Source organism: Temnothorax curvispinosus, unplaced genomic scaffold (assembly GCF_003070985.1).
Source record: "Temnothorax curvispinosus isolate PA1 unplaced genomic scaffold, ASM307098v1 QBEX01004731.1, whole genome shotgun sequence".
Lineage (NCBI taxonomy): Eukaryota > Metazoa > Arthropoda > Insecta > Hymenoptera > Formicidae > Temnothorax > Temnothorax curvispinosus.
In genome coordinates, this window is record NW_020214511.1 from 153,829 (window position 1) to 178,506 (window position 24,678).

At 36.6% G+C, this 24,678-nt stretch overlaps 1 protein-coding gene across 6 annotated transcripts in view; it reads right to left on the reverse strand.

Moving 5' to 3' along the window:
- LOC112453837 (ras GTPase-activating protein nGAP) overlaps nt 1–24,678 on the reverse strand; it is a 296,057-nt gene that overhangs the window by 127,247 nt on the left and 144,132 nt on the right. For 2 of the 6 annotated variants that reach the window (XM_025014802.1, XM_025014800.1), the window contains 2 exons: nt 18,671–18,712; nt 14,079–14,265 (listed from right to left, as the gene is read on the reverse strand). In XM_025014802.1, the coding sequence (XP_024870570.1) occupies nt 14,079–14,265; nt 18,671–18,712 (229 nt within the window). Of the gene's footprint in view, nt 1–4,776; nt 5,343–14,078; nt 14,266–15,547; nt 15,584–18,670; nt 18,713–24,678 lie in introns of those variants that run through there. The other 4 variants (XM_025014804.1, XM_025014801.1, XM_025014803.1 and 1 more) reach the window with 4 other exon arrangements.

Here is a 24,678-nt window from a genome sequence, read left to right on the forward strand (position 1 = left end):
ATATTTTAGCATCAAATTAATGCAAAATAGTGAATACATTTGTTCTAATTTAGAGTTTTAAGATATAATACATCCATAACATTTAAAAATTCTGTTATATTAAAGAAATAAAAATATTAACAAAATTATGTTTCAAATGTATCATTTGATGAAAAAAATCTCAATTTGAGGCAAAAAAACGAATTTACTGAGCTTATTTTTGCAATTTTAAAATAGTATTTGGCTAGTCATTAAAATCATTTTATTAATCTATTGTTCAGTGATCGAGAATATGTCCAAGTTGAGTGTATTTAACGGAGATTGGGCATAAGCATTTATGGTGCATAATTAGAGCGTCGCTTTTACGAGCTGTCGCAAGAAGAAAAGAGTGCGAGGACTACAATGGACTATTTCAGCTCTTAAAAGGCAAGCGACACTCATAATTACTGCATTTCGATTGTGTGCGAGTTCAGAGGAAAAGAAAGTATTCTACGGGCCATAAAACATTATGGCAAATCCGCGCGCTTGATTTGGCTTCTTCGGCAAAAACAAACTCTGACTCAGCGAATCGTGATGAACTGCGAGACGAATTCTGATTGTTATTATACCGGATAAAGAAATACGCGTAAAAACAAAACCGTTTCTTAACCGTTGTCATTTGTTATGCTATTATAATTGTGAAGCCTTTGAAATCATATCTATAAATTAACATACATTTTTTATAAAATTAAAAAATATTTAATTTGTAAAATAAGGAGGTAAGATTATCCAAATGTTAATATTCTTAATGCATCAAATGCAATGACAGCAACCGCTTTTTTTCGTAGCTCTACGTATAATAGCTCTTTTCTAATTAGATCTTTATTATCTTTTAAAAGATATCACGCGGCAAGTGTATTCTCATAAAACTCAGTAAACTGGAAAGCTCTGTTTCCCCTGAAAGACATTCGAAGAAACGTGTAAAGAGATACATCCTCCTTCGACCATTTTCTAGCCCTTTGGCGTTTGCGCACCCAGCCCGTCTCAAGATTCTACCTCGCGAAGAAAGAGATTACGGATGCGTGATGTTACAGAGATGCGGAGGAGAGAGTGGGTGAGGAGAACGTAGGAATCGCGCTCGCACGAGAGCGGAGCACACGAAGAACGAGGCGGCGGAAGAGGAAAGAACCCTCGAGACGAAAGACAAAGCCGCCATTACTCTCGTCCTCCAGCTGACGGTACGCGCCGTAAAAGTTCTAATTATTAATGTACCTGTTGTGGGACGATCCCGCAGCGCAAAAGAAAGCAACCGGATAAACGTACAGTCGGATGATAATTATTGCTATATTTTTGTGCCATGGTTATTTCATATGATGTTCGTGTTTTCAAAATTTATTGAGAGCTCGTTATCGCCGCTCGTTAATTTCTTGCCTTGAGTAAAAACTTGCGAAGCTTTCATTACACTCGGCTCGCCAAAATAAAGAGTCTACGTAAAATACGCAATAACAGATCTCATTTAATGCAAAATTAAAAAAAATTATCTCTATATTTCAGCGTTTACATCAAAATTTCTATTTAAATATAAATTACTTTGTAATAAAAGTTTTGTACTACATATATATTTCTGTCATTGTCAAAAATCATTATCTGCAAATCTGAAGGGTTTATTATATTATATTATATTATATTTTTATTATAACTAAATGTTATTACAAACAAAAATTAGAAATATTATTACAAAAAAGACCTCTTCTCCCCTTCCCCCTCTCTCTCTCATACGCACTCATTTTCAACCAGATTAATCCAATTTATAATACCATGTAAATTATTAATTTACATCGTAAGAATAGCAATTTGTTATACAAATTAAAACTCAAAAGACTCAATTCTATTTCAATACCTATAACACATATAAAATGTTTTTTTTTTAATTTATATGTAGTTCATAAAACAAACCTAACAATATTCGAATTTATCAATAAACAAGAAATGGGATCATGTATTAAATCGGTCGAAATAATTCCCTCTTAACAACCGTAATCACAATTAAACGAGATAGTTACACCGCGTGAAATCGAAGTACGGGAGCGTGGACTCGCCTTACATCATTATTCGCTTGCATTACCAGGTCGCAGTACAAAGAGGATACTCGTGACTCGGTGTTCCGCGCCTTGAGTCGCTTCTTCTCCTTTGTACCAGCGTCGCTCCATATCCGGAACCGTCCATAGTCCGCAATCCGATCCGCGGCAGCGACGGCGGCGATTAACTATTTACTCGGAAAAATTGGAAACCGGTCTCTCCACCCGTGTGAGAGATGACGGTTTCGTCTTACGCCATCCGCGTGAATTACCCGGCCACCATTTCGAATATTACTCCACGCGTTAATCCTCGAGACGGCAATTTTCTCGCACCCTTGATTCCGTGCTCCGCTTCCAAACAGGAAGAAGCTGAAATGGTCGTTCAATGCGTGCGCGGTTCCGTATTTGGAACGATCCATATAACGCTGCGCCCATACCTCGATCCCCGTGGCGATTCGTTCCGCCAATTAATCCATGTAACTGTTTCATTTGCGTCGCGTTATTAACGATTACGGCTTCGAAATGTCGGTACATCGAAATTATTTAATATCTCGACAAATAGACCTTTTTGAACAAACAACGAAATCTGTCTCTCTCGTCTTAAGAAACACAAACGAAAAGCGTGTAAAAGTTCTGGTCCGATTACTTTATTGTAGTCACTCTTTCATCATGACGCTGCGAGTATAAAATTCTAACGGTTCATGTTATCTCAAAATAATTATGCTGAAACAATTAGTTGCATATTTTTTCTCATATTATATAAATTTAATCATTTGTAAAAAAAAAAATTTACATTTACGTATTATGATTTATGACGAAGATTTTTCTAATGATGCGTATTAAATTTTTATATTATCTAAAACTCAAATCTGATACATCTGTGAAAAATGCTGCAGCCTGGATAATAATATGTTTAACATATACGCTCAATTATATTCTTGAATTATAAATAGCAGAAATAGAATGATATTTCCTACTAATCAGAATTTTAAATCGAGTTTTTATACTACACGTGTACTTCAATTAATTTTGTTCGCGTCACCTCCTTTTGCGCAACAGGCGACTACGATCTAACGATATATATTTACAACAATACTCTCGTTATTTTTTTAGAATGTTTTTGCCTTTTTTTTTGCTTTGAAAGTGGAATCACGAAACGCAATTTCACCGCGCGTGAAAAATCGAGTCCCACACGACAGCCGATTTCAGGTCGGTATCATAGCGGACAGTGATTTTTAATTAAATACGCGGACGTTTCAATTAAAACCATCGACTGGAGAGGTAGTCCCGTCATTTTCTTCCTCTTTATTCATCCGTTCCATTCACAGAGAAGATGGAAACAGGACGATTCGAATTTTAAATCCACCTCGAAAGCGCCATAAATAATTCATGTCTTGCTTCCAGATCGCGAAAAAGTTCGAGGGGGATTTGACGGCATTGGCAGTGATTCCGGATTAAAAGAAAGCTAGATAACGGATGTCAATCCAATCAATATAGGAGCTTATTCACACTATCGGCTTCTCCGCTCTTTTATCTGTATTTTCATCGCTGTTATATAGATGTTCACAGTCATGTTTCTTTTCCGTTCTATTTTCTCAGCCTTTTACTCTTTTGCGGAGCATCCGTGAAACGCAATAATGCTTCTCCTCGACCTGACTCCGATTTTATATCAACTTCACTGAATTACCGAGTTGCTGAAGAGAATTTATCTTACATTATAGTTAAGCACACTTAGTTCTCTTTTTTTTATTTTCCTCCTTTCCGTCTCGCGCGAGCTACCGCTTCGCGACCCGTCATATTTTTCCTCCACTATATACGGTGTCGTTCCCGCTCGATGTTTCAGCAGATGCCGCCAGAGTTCTGACTTCTCTCTTTTTCTCTCTTCCGACCGTGGGATGTCGAATGCGAAAGGCGTCAGGTCGATGTAACGTCGAGGACTGAGGAACGGGTAGAAATGAAAATTTTATAGGAAATAAAAAGGTACAGCGCGTAATATCCGATTGGTTCCCTCCGTAGAAAGCCGAATGAAAAATTGCGGCGATGAAGAAACTTCTCGAATCAAATTTCGCGAGATGAAACAAAGCTGGTATAAAGGCGGAGAAACGGGGAACGCACGGCTTCGCCTACACTTGATCGGTGAGCGAAGAAAACACAAAATAAGGAAAAGACGACGCGAAAAAAAAACGTTCCTTAACGTTTGCGCAATTTTATCACGGTTCGCGCGGATGATGAATAATCTACTAGTTAACGCAATCGCGGTAAATCTGGACGATTCGACGATGGTTTTACAAGCGATAAAGCGCTACGTGAAGTCACAACAACGCATACACGCACACACACATTTTCGCGCGTTCGGGATATTTAATGACGTGAGGCAAACAAGTTGTGGTTTTCATTTCCGCAAAAAGACCCTGAGCTTCTGCCGGCAACTCGCAGCGAGGCTGCGCTATTATTGAAACAATGTACGAAGCGAGTTAATCGAGAATAATACCAGCGAAGCGTTCATTGTAGCAGTTGCTGTTAGCGAAGAATCCACCGTACAAGTCAAAGCGAGAAGCAATAGAGTGCGTATTTATATTTTAGAGAAAAACCTTCATATTTTAAGATAAAAAATCCTTTGACATTTTGCATTTCAAACTTATCTATCCATCTGAATCGCTCGTTATTGAAACAAGACATTGAAGAAGCTAATGAAGATTTCTCTCTAAAAACAAGATACGCTATTCCCTCATAAACTTACAAACGTTGCCCGAAGGAGAATTCTCATCTTTGGAGCTTAAATCCAAGTGATTCTTCTTCTTTCGGCGCATAATGGAGTTCCACACCTTCTTGCGGCTCATCCTAACGTCCGCGTCGCGATGACGATCGCGTAATCGAGTGATAATCGCCCCCAATGCGGAACACTTTTGTCTCGTTTGCAGTTACGACGGCAAACTCTCGTATTGTAAACACCGGTAATGGTATGATCCAACAAGTGGGACACCCGACCTCTTTCCCCTCAATTAAACGCGTCTTATCGACGCGTCATCGTCAAACAACATACAGCACGACCACTCCCTCGAGATGTACCGAATCATCAATCAGTCTCTACAAATTCGCAACGGTAACCGCTTTCCGTCCACGCACGGTCAGTCTCTGAATATACGCGCCAATATCTAAGCATGTATGTATTCCTTCTCCCTTTCCGATGAGATATCCTTTAATCCTTTTAATTTACACAGAACCAAAAATATGACAGATATGAAGACCGATCATCACACACCATCTGATTTTTTTTTAACAGAATGCTCCTCTCTCTCTCGGCACTCGCGTTGCTACACATTATTTATACGGCTCGTTCGATAAACCGTCACGATAACGGATAACGAGTTGCGACGAAAAATTGGCAAGCAGTGAAGAAAGAAAAAGGAGTCGAACACGATGACCGTTTAGGACCGCGTGTACCACGACAACTGTGACGGATCACTCGGCTTGGTCGCTGAAAAGCAATGACCTAGCACACTTCACCGACTTTTATCCGCGCCGCTCTCGCAACGTCCGCCCGAGGGACGGCGTGAACGTACTTATATCGGTGTCGTGTCGGAAGAGCGAGCGATGATGAGTACGACGACGACGACGACGACGAGCCGTTTTATCGCATCCGGCGCCGAGGACTCTTTCGATGAGGAGGATTCCGGCGCGTTAGCGTTCGCTGCACCAATCGGCTCGTGCGAAATCATCGCACGCGGCGCGAGGAGGGGTTACGATGACGAGGAGTAGACTCGAGTTAGGATTACGAGATTACGAAGATGATTCTATTTTTGGTAGATTTATTAATCAGGCATAATAATCGCGCCGCGCCGCACACATTCCGAATCAATTTCGTGATTATCTATCGGGCGAAAATAAGATTTGACGCTCGTGGACGATTCACCGGCGAAGGTTTTTTTTATGACGAGTATTTTCTATTTACATCAGGTTTTATTTATTTTGGGGCCTCAAAAGAAAATTTCCTTCGTAACTTATAAATGTATGAATTGCTTGTGCGCAAAAGTTGTTACGTTATTGCGAATGTAGTACATACGGCGTTTCTGAACGTGAAGTAAATATAATTTCTATTCTCAATTCAGTCTGGAAATCGAATATCTATACATGCGATATATCGCAGCGTTGCGTTGCCGCAGTACAATATCCATGTATTATTTCTACGTGTAATGCAATTTCAGTCGGAAGCCGCGCGGGATCCAGAAAATTCCCGCTTTGAGTTTGCATAACCGAAAATACAGAAATATGAAATTTCAATGCATTTTCCACGTGCAGAAATAATAGCGCAATTTAATTCCTAAAATTAATGAGAGAGCAATCGACAATAAAAATAATATTAATTTTAGGCTTGTCGTAAAGATTAACATTTCCTGCATGTGTCCTCGAATAAAAGAAAGCGAGGAGAATAATTAAGTATGACAACGAGTAATTAAACAATGTAAATTAGTCGATGGAAAGCTTCCGCGACATTATATACACCATGTAAGACGAAACAACACGGAGGGGCTTCCGGATGCCATTCAATTTGCCTCGTCAATCGAGTCACACGCGTGCAATCGTCGCGACGATGGCGATGGGAGGAGACCACGCAAACTGTCCGAGACAGACTGCCTGTCCCTGTCCATGATGGATCTTCATTCCGTAATCGCCGGAGGATGCGTGCGGTCGCCGGTGACGATAAGCATTGGATTATGACGGAAGTTGCGTTTTCCCAAAATAAACGTATACGGATTAAATGCGTCGTAAAATCATTGGCACCCAGTTTGCGAGAAATTCAATAAAATTTTATTTTTCTTTTTTGTCTAGATCAATCTAAGAAAGTATCGGGGAAGTATTATAGAACCTAAAATTAAAAAATATGACAGATACTAAAAATGGATATGCACTGGAAATTATCAGATTGTTCAAGTATATTTTATTAGTGTAAGTTTAGCTTAATAAAAACTAATTTATATAATACAAAAACATCGTTAATTTCGAATCTTATTAGTTTGTCAAATATTACAATCTGCATGTAGCAGAATGATAAATTTTAAATAAAACAACATATGTTTTTTTTATATTTTGTTATAAAGATTTACAAAAAACTGTAAAAAATATTCCTATCTGAAAAAAATTGACTAGATTTATTCGATCCTAAGAATATTCGATTTCAGCCCAACCTCATTGATAAAATTAATTTCCACTTGATTTTGCTCGATTCTACGAATATCTGCACTTGAACAGAAAATTCAAATTTTTATGAATATTTATCGAAATGTGTTAAATGTTTATTCTGAGAATGCGTTTGAAAAGTAATTCTATGAATTGTGAATAATTTTGAAACAAGTGCGAAAGAAAAGACTCAATGATGACGAAAATGGATTCCTGATTTTTTTTTCTTCGGGTCGGAGCGATACGAGCGAGATAACGTCGCTCGTGAAATCACGCGTGGAAATCGTTAGCATTTTCCCACGCGCGTCGACAGCGACATGCAATTAACCACCTCCGCCGCGAAATAATCCTCGCGAAACAATGGCGAGATTAGGGACGCAGGCGCAAAGTAGGCGATGCAAGACGCGCGATCTTCATTCCGCGCCGCTACCAGAAGCAAAGTAGAAAGCATTTTGTTTGTGTTAACGAGCGCACCTTTCCACCAGATTAGATTTAGATCGACGCAATTTTAATTATATATATTAATTCATGAGCGCAGCGTTAAGAACCGTCTTGCAACGCGATGATTTCCTGCTTTCTTTGTCGACGAAATTTAGAACTCAGATTCCAATATTATGGAATTGAGATGCGAGATATAAGTTGCTTTCCATTTACATCAAAACTCAGATAATTGTCACTTGTGATGTCCTAACTTTCTTTTGCATGCTGGCAAGTGAGATTCAATTGAGTTTTATCCACAATCGAGACCGTATGCTTTAATAAATATAATAGATTCACATTAAAAGTGAGATTATGAATCTGTATTGTTATGCGATAGCTTTGTCACCAAAATAAGCAGGTACTTAAGTACAAAATGACATATCTTACCTGAGTATAAAATACTCACATAACTGTGACTCAGATCATTTGAGTGTAAATAGAAAGCAACCATAATAATTAAAATTTTTGATATTTATAGATAAATTTATCATTTAGATAAAAAAGATATTTTATTCTTTTGATGACCTTGTTCTTTTAACTAACTCGTGATATTTCAGGAGACGTTTGTTTAGAACTTATACTAAAAATATAAGGGCGTTATACATATATAGATGCATATAGAGTTCATTCGCAATTGACATAAGATCAGCACTATACTAAAAGCATAGTTTATATTAAAAAATATATAAGTCAAGAGTTAAAAAAAAAATAAACAAAATTTTTACTCGTGAACGTCCCTTTTACAACTTTCTGGCTACTCTAACTATCCAACAAAATTAGTCATCGCGATATCCTTTTGCCTGGACGATCTAATCATTGCGCTTCAGAGAAAAAAACTTCTGTCTTGCTCGAGCTCGTCGGTTGAAATCGCGATTGGATGTGTCACGTTCGGTACACTTCGTGCATACAAATCGCGAACTTAACTCACGACAAGACACTTTAATGGCGGCTCTCTGGCAGCTAACGGTCCGCATTCGTCAGACACGAGCACGATTTTTCTTGAGGATATCGTGAATCGCGTGGAAACGATCATCTATCTTCTGCCGTCTTCACTGTCGAGTTCGCGAGACGCGAGATAAGGGTCACGTCGCATGTTCGATTTCACGATTAAAAGTCCGAGATGCGTACATTTATATTAGAGATCAGAATCGGTCATTTCAGTAAACTAAATTTTTAATATTGCCAAGAAAACAAAAGGATCTTGATATCAATTAAAGGATTTAATATTTAACATTTAGTGTTTAATCTCTTCAAAGGTTTACCAACATTAGTTTTAAGTTTACGTAAAATAAAAAAATTTACATTAATCTCTGAAGTTATTATTTACATTATTTCTTCAACACTAGAACTACCAAGGGGATCAAAATGACTTGTTTGACAGTTTTAAATAACTATTATTTGTTTTTAAAACATCACAATTTCTAAATTTTTCTCTGACTTTTATTGAAATATACAGATATAATTAATTTTATAAATTTGTTTTCTCTCTCTCTTTTTTTCATTTTGACCTCTTCGGTAGAAATAGATATCAATTATAAGTTCTGACTTTTTTCAGAGAAATATAAAAATCCTTTATATATAGTAATCCATATAACTTGATCATATTACTGATATCACATAAATACGCATAGAATTCGCAAAACAAATATAATAACACCAACACGTAATAAATTTTTCAAAAATTTATACGTTTATACCAATATAATTAAAATTTCTAATTATGTGGGACACAAATTTCAAACAGATTTTTATTGCGTTCTTCTATCAACTTTTTTCTGCAAACAAAGCGAAGTATCTTTCACAACGGTATATATCAATGTTTCAACGATCGTTGTTATTATTTCTTATGTATATATATGTTCAAGGTAATAGCAATAAACGTATAAAAATTGCTTATCGAACGAAAAGATTTCATCTTGATGCCGACCGATCCTTTGCAATTAGCATTCACGCTTCTCGAACCCGTTCGTTATTTAATCCTACGCGATGTGTCTCGTGTACCGAACGTGATTGGCAACGGTAGTGCCGGGATCGAGCGTGCATTTACGTGGATGGAAACGCGCGGGCATTCATGCGTACGCGGTCGCGCCCAAGACCCACGCAGGTCTTGGTGACAGGAGGGGATCGTTGTGCGTAGTTCGAACCGGGACTACTAGGATGGTTCTTCCGGCGGGAGTATTTCCGGTGCTTCAGACAATACCACGGCGATGACGATTGCGACGAGAGAAGGCTGTCAACGAGAGGCTCTCAACTAAACTGACACGTCGCTTACCGATACTTTCGATCTCGTTCACGGCAAATAAGCTCATCAGAGCTAGTTAAATTTAATTTTTAATATCGATTCCACACGCGAAAGTATCGTGATAACAAAAGGTGTGCTTTAATAAACAACAAGCTCGTCGTGAAAGATTCCTCTTCTAACTAGTCGCATTAAAAAGTATACCAAAAAACTGATATTTCGGTGTTCAATATATGTATATTATCAGATAAAAATATATATTCTTTTTATTAAATAAAATCTAAATAAAATATTATTTGATGTATTTTCGAAATAGCGCATAAAAGTTTATCAAAGCGCAACCGTTTGTGAGAAAAGCGTCGTTGGTCGCACGAGTTTCTGTCGAATTGGATATTTATGCTTCTTTAAAAATTCTCAGGTTTTTGCGGCATCGACGGTCTGGTAATGTTTGCACGTGACGAAGATATCGAAGGCCATCGGGTGTATATTAAAATCCGCATTGTCGGCACCGCTATCCTTGCATCGTCATTGCGCGTTCGTGCGAACGCGGGTTTTCCATGCAAGTATACATACACGACGTAGTGCAGAAAAAAAGTGATAATATACGAGGACGTGAAAGAAGTTAATTGAAAAAGATGAAATAAACGAGTGAATTGACACAGCGGGTGTGAGACGAAAGAGATACTTTTTCTTTCAGATAATAATGAATCGATCATGGTTAATTTAAATATATAAAAGACTAGCTGGTTACCCGGGCTTCGCCCCGGAGGACATGTGTAATAATACACGCAAATAATCTCGCTCAATAGTCTCTCTCTCTCTCTCTCTCTCTCTCCCTCTCCCTCTCCGAGATTCGGTCAATTATTTCGCGTAAGAATTAAAAAAAATTAAAAAAACCGGTTTCCAGAAAATCGGTAACGAAAAACTATACACTTTACAGCACTCCCCGGAAAATTTTATCCCTATTTTATATGGTTCTAATACAAATTCGGTCCAATAGTTTTTAAGTTAAAAACGTTCAAACATACACCACACTTGTAAGAATTAAAAAAAATTTTTAAATGAGTTTCCAGAAAATAGATAACGAAAAACTATACACTCTATAGCATTCGCCAGAAAATTCTACCCCTATTTTATATGGTTTTAATATAAATTCGGTCCAATAGTTTTTAAGTTAATAACGTTTTTTTTTTATTTTTTTAATTCTTACGGGTGGTGTATGTTTGAACGTTTTTAACTTAAAAACTATTGGACCGAATTTGTATTAAAACCATATAAAATAGGGGTAGAATTTTCCGGGGAGTGCTATAGAGTGTATAGTTTTTCGTTATCTATTTTCTGAAAACCGATTTTTTAAATTCTTTTACCCGTAAGAATTAGAAAAATTAAAAAAATCGGTTTTCAGAAAATCGGTAACGAAAAACTACACACTCTATAGCACTCCCCGGAAAATTCTAGCCCTATTTCATGTACTTGTGGTAAAAATTCGGTCCAATAGTTTTCACGTTATTAACGTTCAAACATACACCACCCGTAAGGATTTTATATAATAGTATAGATGACATTCTTCTAACAAATTCTCGTGCGACAACGTCGCTTTATTGAGACCATTATCTGTAGGTACCCGTATTTTCTGGATCATCCAACTCCCACGCACAATATAGCGGAGTGGAACGTTCTACAGTAAGACTTTTAAATACCACAAAGAAGAAACAGAATTTTCTCGGAACTCTTACCGAAATTAGGTCGTAGTTATATTGTAGTTCTATCCGCGACGGAAGTTCGAGAGGCACTTTTCTTTCTTACACCTTCAACAAAGAGCTGTATTGCAGAGCTTAATACAAAATTGTTCGTGGCTCGCAAAATGTATTAGGTATATTCTTGGAATCAAAGATATTTAAATCTCTCATTATCTTTCGATTCTTAATTTTTCACGATAATTTCAATGACAAAAAACGAAATATTTTTGTATGCTCTCTTCTAATAGTATTTTATATATTAAATTGTTTATATTACAGAATTATTCTTAGAAAAAATTAGTCGTGGAAAAGATGTAAATAATTTCTTATTAAAGAAACTAACATTTAATAATTATATTGTTATATAAATCCTAAAATATTGATTTTATAATTTTTGGCAAAACGGGGATAATGCATTAAAAAATCTGCATATATAGGTTTTTGTAATGTGTAAATGTGTATGAGTGCTTGCATTATATCTAATGAGTTCAATCTATAGATTCGCTAATGATCCCAAATGATTGTGCAGATCAGTCATCTCTGCGGAAACATAGCCAATGAATTCTTTGCTTCTTTTGCCATCTATAAGCTATGAGAAGAAATAAGGTACCGACAGTTGGTAATAGAAATTTCTATAATCTTTGCTTTCTCGTAGATGATACGGCAGATGTATCGGTAAGGCAGGAAATGCAAACAAAAAAAATAATATTAATAATTTACTAAAATGCAATATATGATTAGAAAGATACTTATGCAAATATTAAATAAACTTATAAAATTGTATTTTATCCTATCGCAATACAATAAAAATAAATTGTTATAGGAAACTGTTTTATCCTAGATATCTTGGATACTTTAGGTATCTACTTTGTTTAGATAATCAAAAAAGATACTATTTAAAAAGTTATTGTAACAAATCAATGCTCCTTTTCATTTTAACGTAAAATTGCGCTCATAATTATAATAAAAAAATTTTATAATTTTATTGTATAATAAATTAAAATATAAAATATTTAAACATTTCCTTCTTTATGATTGTGTTGTTCAATAACTCATAATATTTTACTTTCAAAATACTTTTAGGTAATATACGAAAGTCCGTTTTCCATCGTGTTTCAAATTTGTGACTGTATTACGCTGTAAATGTAGAACGTTCTATTTTATTTCTCGCATAATTGTGTTTTTTCTCCATCGCCCTTTCGTGTTGCTGCAAAAACGGAGCGTACAGAAAGATAGGGGAAAAAAGTACGCTTGATTCCTTTTGAACAATATCAACTCGTTAGGACGCACCGCCGTTCAGTGTCAGTCGCAGCGACGCCAGCAACAATTTAAACAAAGCGCAATTAATGTCGAGAGGCCTCAATTCTCTTGCTATTATATCGAAGACAAAGTTAACCGGTGATAACACCGCGTTTAACGCGCTTCCGTGGACACAAAGCATTTCGACAATTCCGACAAAATCGCACGAGCTCGTTGTGCGAGACACAAACGCCAGATTAAAGACTCACGGTTCCATTGTAATTAAAATTTACGAAATTGTCTCCAATGTTTGCCAAATTCATCCGTATATGTAGTAGCAACAATGATTATTCACGCACATATGTAATAATCGTATTTCATTAAAATTTGGCACATATTACGATGTCTGATGAAATTGCTGGAAAAAACTTGATGTTAAAAAATCAACTTAATTGTATTTACGATTTTTTATCTGCAAGAGATAGATTTTCAATTAAAAAAATAATATACTATATCTATTTCTCCAAATTTATAATATGTACTCAAATCCATACCGTTTGCAGAGAGATAAGAATTTAAATAAAAGTAAAGGAATATTGAAATCAAGAATAATTATTATATATTTAATTATTTTATTAGTTTAATGCTTCTATTTTTAAAATTAATGCTATTAACAAATAACATTATTCCTCGTTTAAAAATCCGTTTTTGCTTAAGAATTTTCTTTAAATTCTTCCCATTCTGTTATACATTTAAGTTTGACCAAGGTACCTATCGTTAAACAATAAAAAAATTGACTATATTGCCTTCTTATATAAATAATTCCCTAAGAAAATAAATATTTTGTAACATATTTAAGATGTTCACAAATTAAATGTTACATAATAATTTAAAGTAATTATATAAGATCACATTTTTTTATAATAATAGGACATTAATCACACTTTTAATAGAACATTAATAAAAAAATTCAGAAGAATTATATCACCTATCGTCACATAAATCCTATATGTTTAGCAGAGAAATTCGGCCCCGAGATGTTATAGATATCGCGAGTAGCGGTAATGTAAAATTCCATCTCACTCGGATAGCAACCGGACGTGAAAAGTATATTGGTGCAATTCGTGGAAACGAGACCATCGCGAACGGTCATTTCAAGGTACTCACCTATCGGAGATGCGGTGTTGGCCTCCCGAAGGCTGACCGTTTCCGGCTCGATAGCCGCCTCGTCCTCCTCGATTAGCGGTGGTGGTGGTGCCAACGGTCGCGTCTCGTAGCCCCAATGTTGCCGAAAAGCACGTGCTCCGCCATCCAGGCGGACGCGTGGCAGCTCGACGAACATTGCGTCGCCCAACTGAAAGTAAAAGACCGCCCGCCGTCATTAAATTGGAGTCGTCGGGAAGAGACTTCAATAAACAGCCGTGCCGGGACCGATTACGCGCCGACAAACTTGATTTGTAGAGAGAGCGTCATTCCATCTGATTAATGAGAAGAAAATCAGTCTGGTAAAAGTGTACACGAAAGTCTGGTACAAAATTTCAAGATAAAATCTAAATAATACAATAAATTTTAGATTGCAGAATTAAAACATAACAAATCATCATATTCTAACCAATCGCGTCGCATAATAACGCAACAAAAATATAATGCAAATTGAAACGCACGATTTATTGATATAGAGCGATGCAACTTTGATAAGTTGCGATTACTTAAAGTTTTACTTCGAGTTTAGGTTTTTTTTTACTCGTCTGCTCATGAAATGCTAATTTGCACACATGATACAGAATCAGAACGAAGAATCAGTAACAGAAATTGTAACGCTCCCATAAAATCAACATTTAATTTTCGGAATTTCCAATTAAAAGTTTCAATTATCGTAATTTAGAAAATAATGACTAACTTTACAGAGAAGATCGTAATATCAACGAGACGAGTTGTACTGCATAAACATCTGGAGTTGCTCGCGAGCCTCCCATTTAAGAAGCAATGATAACGGTATGCTTGGAAGTTCATTAAAACATCGGCTTCTTAATTGGAGGCACTTGTACTCCGGGCGATCATCTCATCGAAATGAGTGATGGTGTCTCGAACAAACCTACCTTGTCATATCGTACATGTACAAAAAGAATTTCGTTCACTGTAGTAAATGCAAAGCTGCAATTCCTTCACCCTATTTTTTATTTTACTGTATATTCTTGACAAACTATAGAGTTAATAAAATTAGACGTATTTTAACGTTAAACGACAAAGATTAAAAGAAAAAAACCAAATCTCTATTTCAATTTCTAATTTATAAAATTTATTCGTGATTCGAATTTTTATTCTTTTCTAACATTGTACACTTTCCTTCGATTATATAATTTCAAATCTATGATTTGACTCCTCAGATTTTAAGTCTTTGAATCTGTCAAAACTTTTAAATATTTTAGAAAGTTAAATTTTTTGAATTTTCTTGTCTCTTTTTTTCCCAAGCGATCAAAGTTCCTCAATTTTATCATATTACTCTCTGACATCAAGTTTTGTTATCCTTCCGAGAATGAAGAACGAGACTGGAGCGAAAGTTCCTTCAATATGCGTGTATATTGAAGAAACTTTGTCTGATGTGTACTTATCCAAGCATAAAACTAGACACTCACGTAACCACGGATGACATCCATCGTCGTGGCGCGAGTTAACGAATTCGCGTCGTCCAATTAAACGCATCGCTCATGATGTCATCGAACGATAAACTATTACACGCTTACAGGCACATTGTCTACAATTAATTGCACCAGCAAAACACACATAGAACATATTATTTGCCAACCGTCACAAGCCACAACCCGCAAATCGTTCCTGAACAATGCTTGCAGACCTGCACCAGACTTTGTGCCGTGCCCGAAACATGGCTATCCGCGAGGCATGCGATACAGATCGGAGTTATTTAGAACAGAGCTGGACGGCGACTGGAGCATGTCTGGCGCGGTTTATCTTGGAATATCGTAAATTGACCTGACGACAGGCTGACGTCACTAATTAAAGCTCGTTGGGCTGGAGACATGTCGCAGGGTCGCGTGAAATTCGAGAGTCGACAGTTCACTTTTTCCCCCGTTTTTTTGTCGGTAATTCCCTCTTTCCTCCATTTTATCATGCACGTGTAATTGTTAATCTCGATTTATTTCGCCGAGCTATTCGGCATCTGCGCTCGCCAATTATTGAGGTTTGTTGAAGCTCAACAAAATTTATAACTTGTTTGACTTCCATGGCGATTTGAAGGGTTATACATTCCGATAGATAATTTCTATACAAAATATAAGATATAGTTATATGGCACGAAAAACGGATTGGATAAATAATTATGTATCAATTAATATATAAATAAATAAAAATTCGATATCTATAACAAAACTATTTTCGCGATTATCGTGATCTTTAGGTTTCGTTTATCTTTTATTTTCTCTCTATTCAGAATAATGTGTTAACAAATATATCAATTTTGCTTATACATTATTTATATTATATATTATTATTAAACTATTATACGAAATTAAATGATTGATCAAGAATTAATAGATAGAAATTTCTTATATGTGTATAGTGTATAGGTATTAACACAAAAATAAGCGTAACATATGGATAGCATGAATATGTGAAAATGTATTAAAAATAAGTGTATAACTTTCAATAATCCAATATTTAAAAACGTCATAATATTTATATTATTTAAACTTAATATTATTTCTAAAAAATAAAATATATATTCTATAAAAAGACAATTGGTAATGTATGAAAATGTAATTAACTTCATAAATTCTGGACCTAAAACAAACAATATAAATCCCGGTAGACATTAATATCAGCAAATACATATCATTATAACCATTACATCATTAATATATTAGGTCACAAGTATAAAGCGTGAGCAGCTATTTATTTCAATCACATCAATATTCATTAAAGCTTTCACATTTACGAGCGTCTGGTTGCTCACTTGCCGACAAACAAGAGAACACGTGCCGGGTGAACAAGTTTCAGCGACAAAACTTCATTTTAGGATCGACCAATTAAAGAAGAAGAGAGAAAGAAGCGCTTGCTCGAGCCGCTCGCGCGACCGCAGTTGCAGTTAACATGTTAGCTGCAATTACCAAGCCGGCGCGAACGAATGTGCCCAATTACGCGAGGAGCAGTGTGAACAGCCAACCTCGAAGAGCGTTGTTGGCCATCCAACAACCCGCGGCAGCGCCAATTAGTAATCGCATTCTTTTCAAACAATTCGCACGTGACCCCTTTCACCGTTCAAGTACTTCAGGTAACATAATTGGTCGTACATCGTCGACATAATTGATCGAGTCTCACGTGAACGCTTATCCTTGCGTTTCTGAAATTCTTGTTAGCGGACCTCCCACGATATTCGAATTGACAGAATTTTTGTTATAAGCGCAATCAAATTATTTAAAATTAACTTAAAAAAACTATTCATACATTTACTATATATATACAGATAAAATTTCTGGATAAAACAAAATAAGTAATGAGTATATATAAGTAACATAAATTCTTTTTAATTTTAAATTTTAAATTTTAGCATGAGAGAAAAAAAAGGAAATTAAATCCTTGTAAATATTAAAGAAATAAGAGTCAATATCTTATTTCACTTGAAATTAATAAGAAAAAAATCTAATATATATCGGAGTTTATTATTGACTTATATCACTATTCCGAACGACAGCTCTGACGTCGTATTTAATATCGGTCCAACGTGATATAGATAACAAAATGTTTTAATATACGTGATTACGTGTGCAGACATCGTGCTCGTATTTGTGTATCGTTCGTCGCGTTTATTAACGGCAACAACAGTAACGCAATTCTTGGATAGATAAACACAGTAGTCCGTCAAACCTTTCGTAGCTTAATTGCGAAGGGTGCACAGACGCAACAAAGAGAAGGACTACGTGCGTAGAAAAAGAATTACGATTGATTCTGTGACAAAACTGAATACATGACAACACACAGACGAAGCGAAGACAAAAAACAGACCGGTCATCTAGGACGAATTGCGATTGCTTATTAAGACATGCAAGTCCTCTTAGGAAATGACGACGTCTATATAGAGAAAGCATGCAGCAGTGTACGACATATTTGAAGGAAAAAACGTTAACTTTAAATCAAACTTTAATTTTCGATTAAAAATTCCAATAAATATGTATTTAAAATAAATTAAATCTTTAAAAATCTCAGACACGTTCAAAATTACAATATAATCTTAATTCGAAATCAAGAAATACCGATGACAAAATATGAAACATTAGTTGCCACGCTTTGTGAAATGTTGAAGAGCTAGCATAAAATCACGTCGTTATCCATGTCGCAAAACGTCTTTGCCAATTTAATTCAATCCAATATAAACCCTTTTTGTCGCCCGTTCTATCTTTTATATCTTTGTCTCTTTTGCGACGTCTTACCGCGACTTCGAAAGCAACGAAACAATTAATTTCGTCCTTTAACTGGCGAAACAGCGGAGACATCAAGGCAAGGAGACTCGAATTAATCTTCGCATTACACTTTGCGATGCAAACCCAGCGTGTGTACGTTCTTTTGTGTGCAAACATCGTGGACGTTAATCAAGACCTTTACGAGAAATGTGGAAGGATTTAAAGACATAAATGAGAAACAGGAGAAAAAGAAAACAGCCAAGACACACCAACGGAACATCGATGATATTAGAAGATGACACCAATACACATTAGCAGACGGTAAAAAGAAAAAAAAGAACAAACCTTGTTGTGCGACTTGAACATACAGGCGGTCCCGGCGAATAGCTGCGTCCAAAGGAAAGATACAAATCGATTACTAATCGTATTCACTTTTTATCCCGGGGAAATTCAGGGAGATCGGGATTAATAGCAGATCTCTCTGGATTGTATTATCTTAATTAACTATTGTAAGAAAAATCAAATATATATGTATATTTGTTAATCAACGTAATCAGTAAGATTATTACAACATAATACTATTTGATATATTATATTTAAAGTAATTAAAAATAAATAACTGTTAGAATGTTATAATACAAATTTTTATAATTATGTATAATTTAGCTATGTTAAGTATTGGACTACTACTTTGTGCGAGTAAAATCACTCTCAGTAATAATCGATTTTTTGCGATATTTTTATACGATATTAATATATTGTTATTTTATACGACACATCATAAAAATGTTAATGGAAATGTCACCGCATTTCCAGCACATACATGCCAACAGCATTATAAAATAAATAAATGATCTAGCAAATCAAGTCAATTTTTACCATTCTAATACATACTATAATAGTACCATTAATATTGTATAAAAATACTGTGTATAACTCTTGTATAGAAATACCAATTAATGTATTTAATTAATAATTAGGATTAAAATGCGCTGTTTTTGGGATGAAAGAATTGTCGAAAAGGAACGGTTGAGAAACGTATTGGATGCTGAATCGCTTTGTGAAAAAGTGCGACGACGACAAGAAGTTTTCGCGCCGCGATAATTGCGGAACCGTTACAAATGAGAAGGGTCAAAAAATGAAGAACGCGCGCTGTTCCCCCGAAAATGAGTTATGACCGCCTTGCGAAATTCTCTTTCAGGCCTTCATTAACCGTTTCGTTTTTTGTACGGGCATGCGCGTAACATACGTCCGGCGAAATTCATTTGACGTGTGCGCTATGAATGCGCATGTTCTCCGCGTATACTTTGCGCGCTACGTTTATGCTATGGAAACGCTGGTCCGACATTAATCGCTAGCCTTTAATTCGACGCAATAAAACACAGTGGAACGATTTAATGCGCCGCCGGCATCACCGAAGGCGGAAAAGTATTACATCTTAAGTATCTACCGTCGGCGTCAGTATAGTACGCGGCGTCGCTCCTCTAATAGCAATGAAAGCTTTAAGGATCATTATAATTAACCGTCCACCAGCCTCTCTCATAATTTATGGTTTGCAAAGTCATTGTCCCTGTCTGCATCCTTTTACAGGTCTTAGGAGAAAAAGATTGGCTTTCAGAAACCTCTCTTCTTTCTTAAAAGTATAGCTTACTTTTTGCTGTTATCGCGTTAAAAAATGCATTTAGTGTCTAAATAGTATTTGCCATTTTTCATAGAAATAAATAAATAACATAAGACCGATCATCAATTAACTCAGTAACAATATCTTACATTATATACTATCGCAAAAACTGAATAAACAAAATATCGCTCATACCATCATTTTACCACTAACTGCTTTCATCCAGAAACAACATACTTGTTAGATTGCGAAACGTGATCGAAGAGAACAATTTCGTGTCTCTTGAACTTGATTCGATTCGGATTGACCTTCGTGAACGTGCTTAGGCTGCTGAGACCGTTCCGCGTTCGATCCATATCGATCAGTCTCGATTCGGCCGATCTGATTATGCGCTTGGCACGTATGTTCCATTTTCTCCGGTTATCGATCTAGCGGTAACGCTCGCTGAAATCGATTCGCGTCCCGGAAACGTCTCTCAGCCAGGATAATAATAGGACATGCTCGTGACCATTTATCGTGCCGGGTTTTCTTGCCTGTTCACTGTCTATTCTTATGCCGTCATTCTTGACATCGACTAATTGAAAAAGTTTCGTCAAATAACGGGAATCTCACGATGACAAAGGAGCAAAAGAGAAGGGAAATGTTTCTCAAGATATTTCAGTCTTGACGCAAGCTGCCTGACAGAATAATGACCACTAAACGGTGTTGAGGCAAAAAGTTTCAATATAGTACTTCTTGTGTAATCTACATACTTTTGAAATAAAGGAACGAAAGTGAAACGGCAACTCTGAAAAGCACATTTTGCGAATTGTAGATGTAGTCTTTTTAGTTTCGCAACGTCTGCAATTTGCAACGAGTCGCGATAGTTCCAAAGCACTTTGCATGTCCAAGCAAACCAGAGAGAGAGAGAGAGAGAAAGAATCGCGACGTTCGTACGCGTTGTACAGCTTTCGTAGCGTACAAACGCTAAAATGCCACTTCATGAAAATGCTTAGCATCAGAATGCTCGCGACCAAACTTCATGTTTACAGCGCATTGTAAAATCGCCCAATGCGCTCGACCATGAAAGATCGTTGTGTGCTTCTGACGGTACATTTGTCCAACGCAGCTTTTATTGTCGAGCTCTTTTTTCTCTCTGCCGCTACTGCAGTTCGGGTCATCACGATTCGTTTTCTTTCGAGAAAGAGAGAAGAAAGGAAGGAAGGTAGGAGAGAAAAAGAAAGAGAGAGAAAACGATTCTTCAGCTCGAAAGTGAAAAGTTTGCTGCGGAATGCTTATATATTTACTGAAAGCTTCGTTTACGTCGCGCGACGAACTCGCTGAAAGGAGAGCTTTTGAGAAGAACAGACAAAGCGCGACGGGGAAAAAGAAGGAGAAAGATAGGTGTAGGACTGCGTGAATTCCTAACGAGATGCTACTTCAGTCGTTCAGAGAAGTGGAGCAACTGGTAAATTTCTCGCTCGTGCGATCCTCTAAATAAAGCCAATAAACAACGAGCAGTATCGACTGATAACAGGAGCACGTCTCTTTATAGACAAATGATATACTTTTTTCATGAGAGAAATATTCTCCGTAAACTCCTATAAAGGTCGATATAGAACATTCGAATAGATATACTGTTAACATCTTTGTCATTTTACTGGTCATCTGTAAATTGCATGAATCAGTATACGATTTTAAAGAAGATATTTCAATGCAGTTGAAAAATGCTACCGACATTCCTTCTGTCAACTGATAATTTTTATAGAAAACACTTTCTTGTTAGAATTGTATACACAAATGGATTTCTGAAATCTCTGAAATCTTGTACGAAACAAAAAGTTAATCATGTGTTTTTTGCGGATATATATTCTTGTCATCTTCGTTCGACCATGATAACGGCCGAGTTGAAAAGGTTTTTTTGCGGATAGTTTATCAAAATCCGTGTTACTAAAGGGTAGGTCTCATTAAAAAGTGCTGCGAGCTACTCTAAATTTCTGAAGAGATACTTCGAGTAACAAAAAATGGAGCAAGTCGAGAGGCTATTGGCCTCGTCTCTTCAACTTTGCCCTAGCCATTTTTAAAGTGTCTTTATTTTTAATAGAAATTTACCAAGAAAAATTTGAAAAGATAATTATATTACGAGTAAAATAACTTGAAAATGATAAAAATTTCTGTACAATTTTTATCGACTAGCCCGACATCTTTTATATGACAAATACACAATAATAACGCTCTAAACAATTTAACACGAAAATTATTTTACCTATTCACAATAAGTAGGTACACACAATGCAACTCGAGTTTTTTGCGTCAATGCACCGACGTTATAAAGCTAAACAAAGAAAAAAACGTGTACCGCGAATAAAATACCGACCTTCCTATCAGCTCGATAATATCCCATCCGGCTTATTTTTACTCCCTCTTGTTCGCCGGCGCGATGCTCGAGGCAGACCTTATATAAATGCACCCCATTGCTACCGTTTCTCCACAAGCACCCCCTCAATTTTCGAACCACGAAATACCGTGACCTTCTGATCCCTCCCCGCGTGCGTCTAACGGTTAAGCTTCCGACTGTGTATGCTCTTTGGTACACACCGTTGGCATTAAGCCGAAGAGATTATTGCGTGGCGGTAACGTTCTATCTCATTCGGGATGGTCTCTCTCCGAGATTAGTGGATTTAATGTTCTTAATAATACAGTGAGCAGTGAATAATATAGCAAAGAGATTATACTGGATGAAGTCGTTTAATCAGCAACGAATGGCATATGAGTGTGACGAATTATTATGAGCGATAAAACGATACAGAACGGATTTTGACTGCAACATGTGATTCTGTTGCTCCAATATAGTTTAACTGTTTAACAGATAATCGTGTGACTAATAAATTCGACGAATTGCGCGATGTCAATTGACTTTTTGATATATAATACAATCGCAATAACCAATTATGTGACAATGTTTAATAATTTTCGTTGTAAAATAGATTATGTTAAAAATTAGCTAGTTGAAAGTCAAGCGTTCGTCTGCCCATGAATAATGTATGCAGAGTTACTTTCTGTGCGCCGTGTGTTCTAAAATTATCCCGTATAACATGCAAATTGCGCATCTGTAATTTTCACAAGTCCACGTCGCGATGGGGTTGATTTTTAAATACATAGATATACGCGCAAGATACGTAACTAAAATATAGGAATTCTATAGCTTAATATAATAAAGGTTTTTGTGCGCGAGTATATGCGTTTGCAGAAGAAAATTCTCTCTTTTGATTCTAATCCAAATCTTCTTAGGAAAACCCCTTAATCCGAGGTAATATAATACCGAATCTTTCCCTTTTTCGGCGTGTACTACAAAATCTGTAGATTATCTCCTTTTATGCATAAATTCCACTTACGCTCCTTTCATTCCTTCCATATAAAATGTCAAAGCTTCGTAGAGAAAAAGAGAAATTATTACAAAAGAGACTGATGTAATGTAGAATGAATATCTAATATCTTGATATTATCACATAAGAATATGCACTCTTTACAAAAAGATTTATTTCCTCTTATGTTTCCCAAATTAATTTATTCATATGGCAAGATGTATAAGTTGTTGTTCATTTCATATTTGTTTTACATGTTAAATATAGGTATATTTCAATATTATTGAATTATTTTGAAGAGATCGCATATATACGACTTTGCGTAAAAGTGAAAGTTGTAAAGTTACGCGAAAGTTTAAGCTTATTTTACTTCTTAACCATAAATTGTCTTACCTTCGGACGCTATCACAAGCCGAAATGGAGCAATAGAGACTGTTATTCCCATCGCGCGACCTGAAGACGGAATATGATAACAGATGGAGGTGGTCAATATATATATTTCAGACACTATCGCGTAATGCCCTCAATTACAATTTATAATGAGTTTTCACCCCCGTTAATTACAAGCGACATCCCCCGTCCAAGTATATAGGCGGCCGGAGTTAAACAAGCTTTCCAGATTTACAAGCCTTTCCTCCGACAGGCTCTCTCTCTCTCTCTCTCGCTCTAACTGCCGTGGTCCAACGAATTTCTGAGCTCGTCGGACTCCGCCCACTCTCAAGGGTGATTCTGGAGGCAAGAGGAGCTCGAAGGTGATACGAAAGGGCGAAGTCGATTTATTCTAGCGGGGAGTCGAGGAGGTCCTTAGCCCCGAATCCTCCTAGGATCCCTTTCACGAGGTACGCGAGCGCGAGATACGTATAGAGCACGTCTCGGATAGTCTACGCGAGAGAACCTGAGAAAAACCCCTCCACCGAAAATACTTCCCATGCCTCCGATCCTGTAAGCTTCCGCTTCTGGGAAAAAAAAAGGGTCGAACGAGAGTGCAAACGGCGCGCCACGCCGCGCCGCGCCGCGCCGGTCGATGAAGGACGAGACGAACAAACGGTTCCGACTCCACGGGAAGATGAGATCTCTTTCTCGAAGGGGATAGACGATCGGCTGAAACGATTTTGATCCACCAGTGATACCTCGTTGATCAATTCGTGCGTGTAACGCAAAATAAGATGCCTCGAGGAAACGAAGATCAAAGTAGCACTCGTCAGGCAATGCCTTTGTATCATATCCAGTTTATAAGGTGCTTCCTTCTGGAATGCTTCTGGTTGGAATGCCCCGAAAGAAAAATTTAATAACGCGGCAAACGAGAAGGCACAAGGCAAACAATTTGAGGGAGAATATTAGCTAAAAAAGAAAAAATGTATCTGTGGTCGTATTGGAGATCGAGAGAT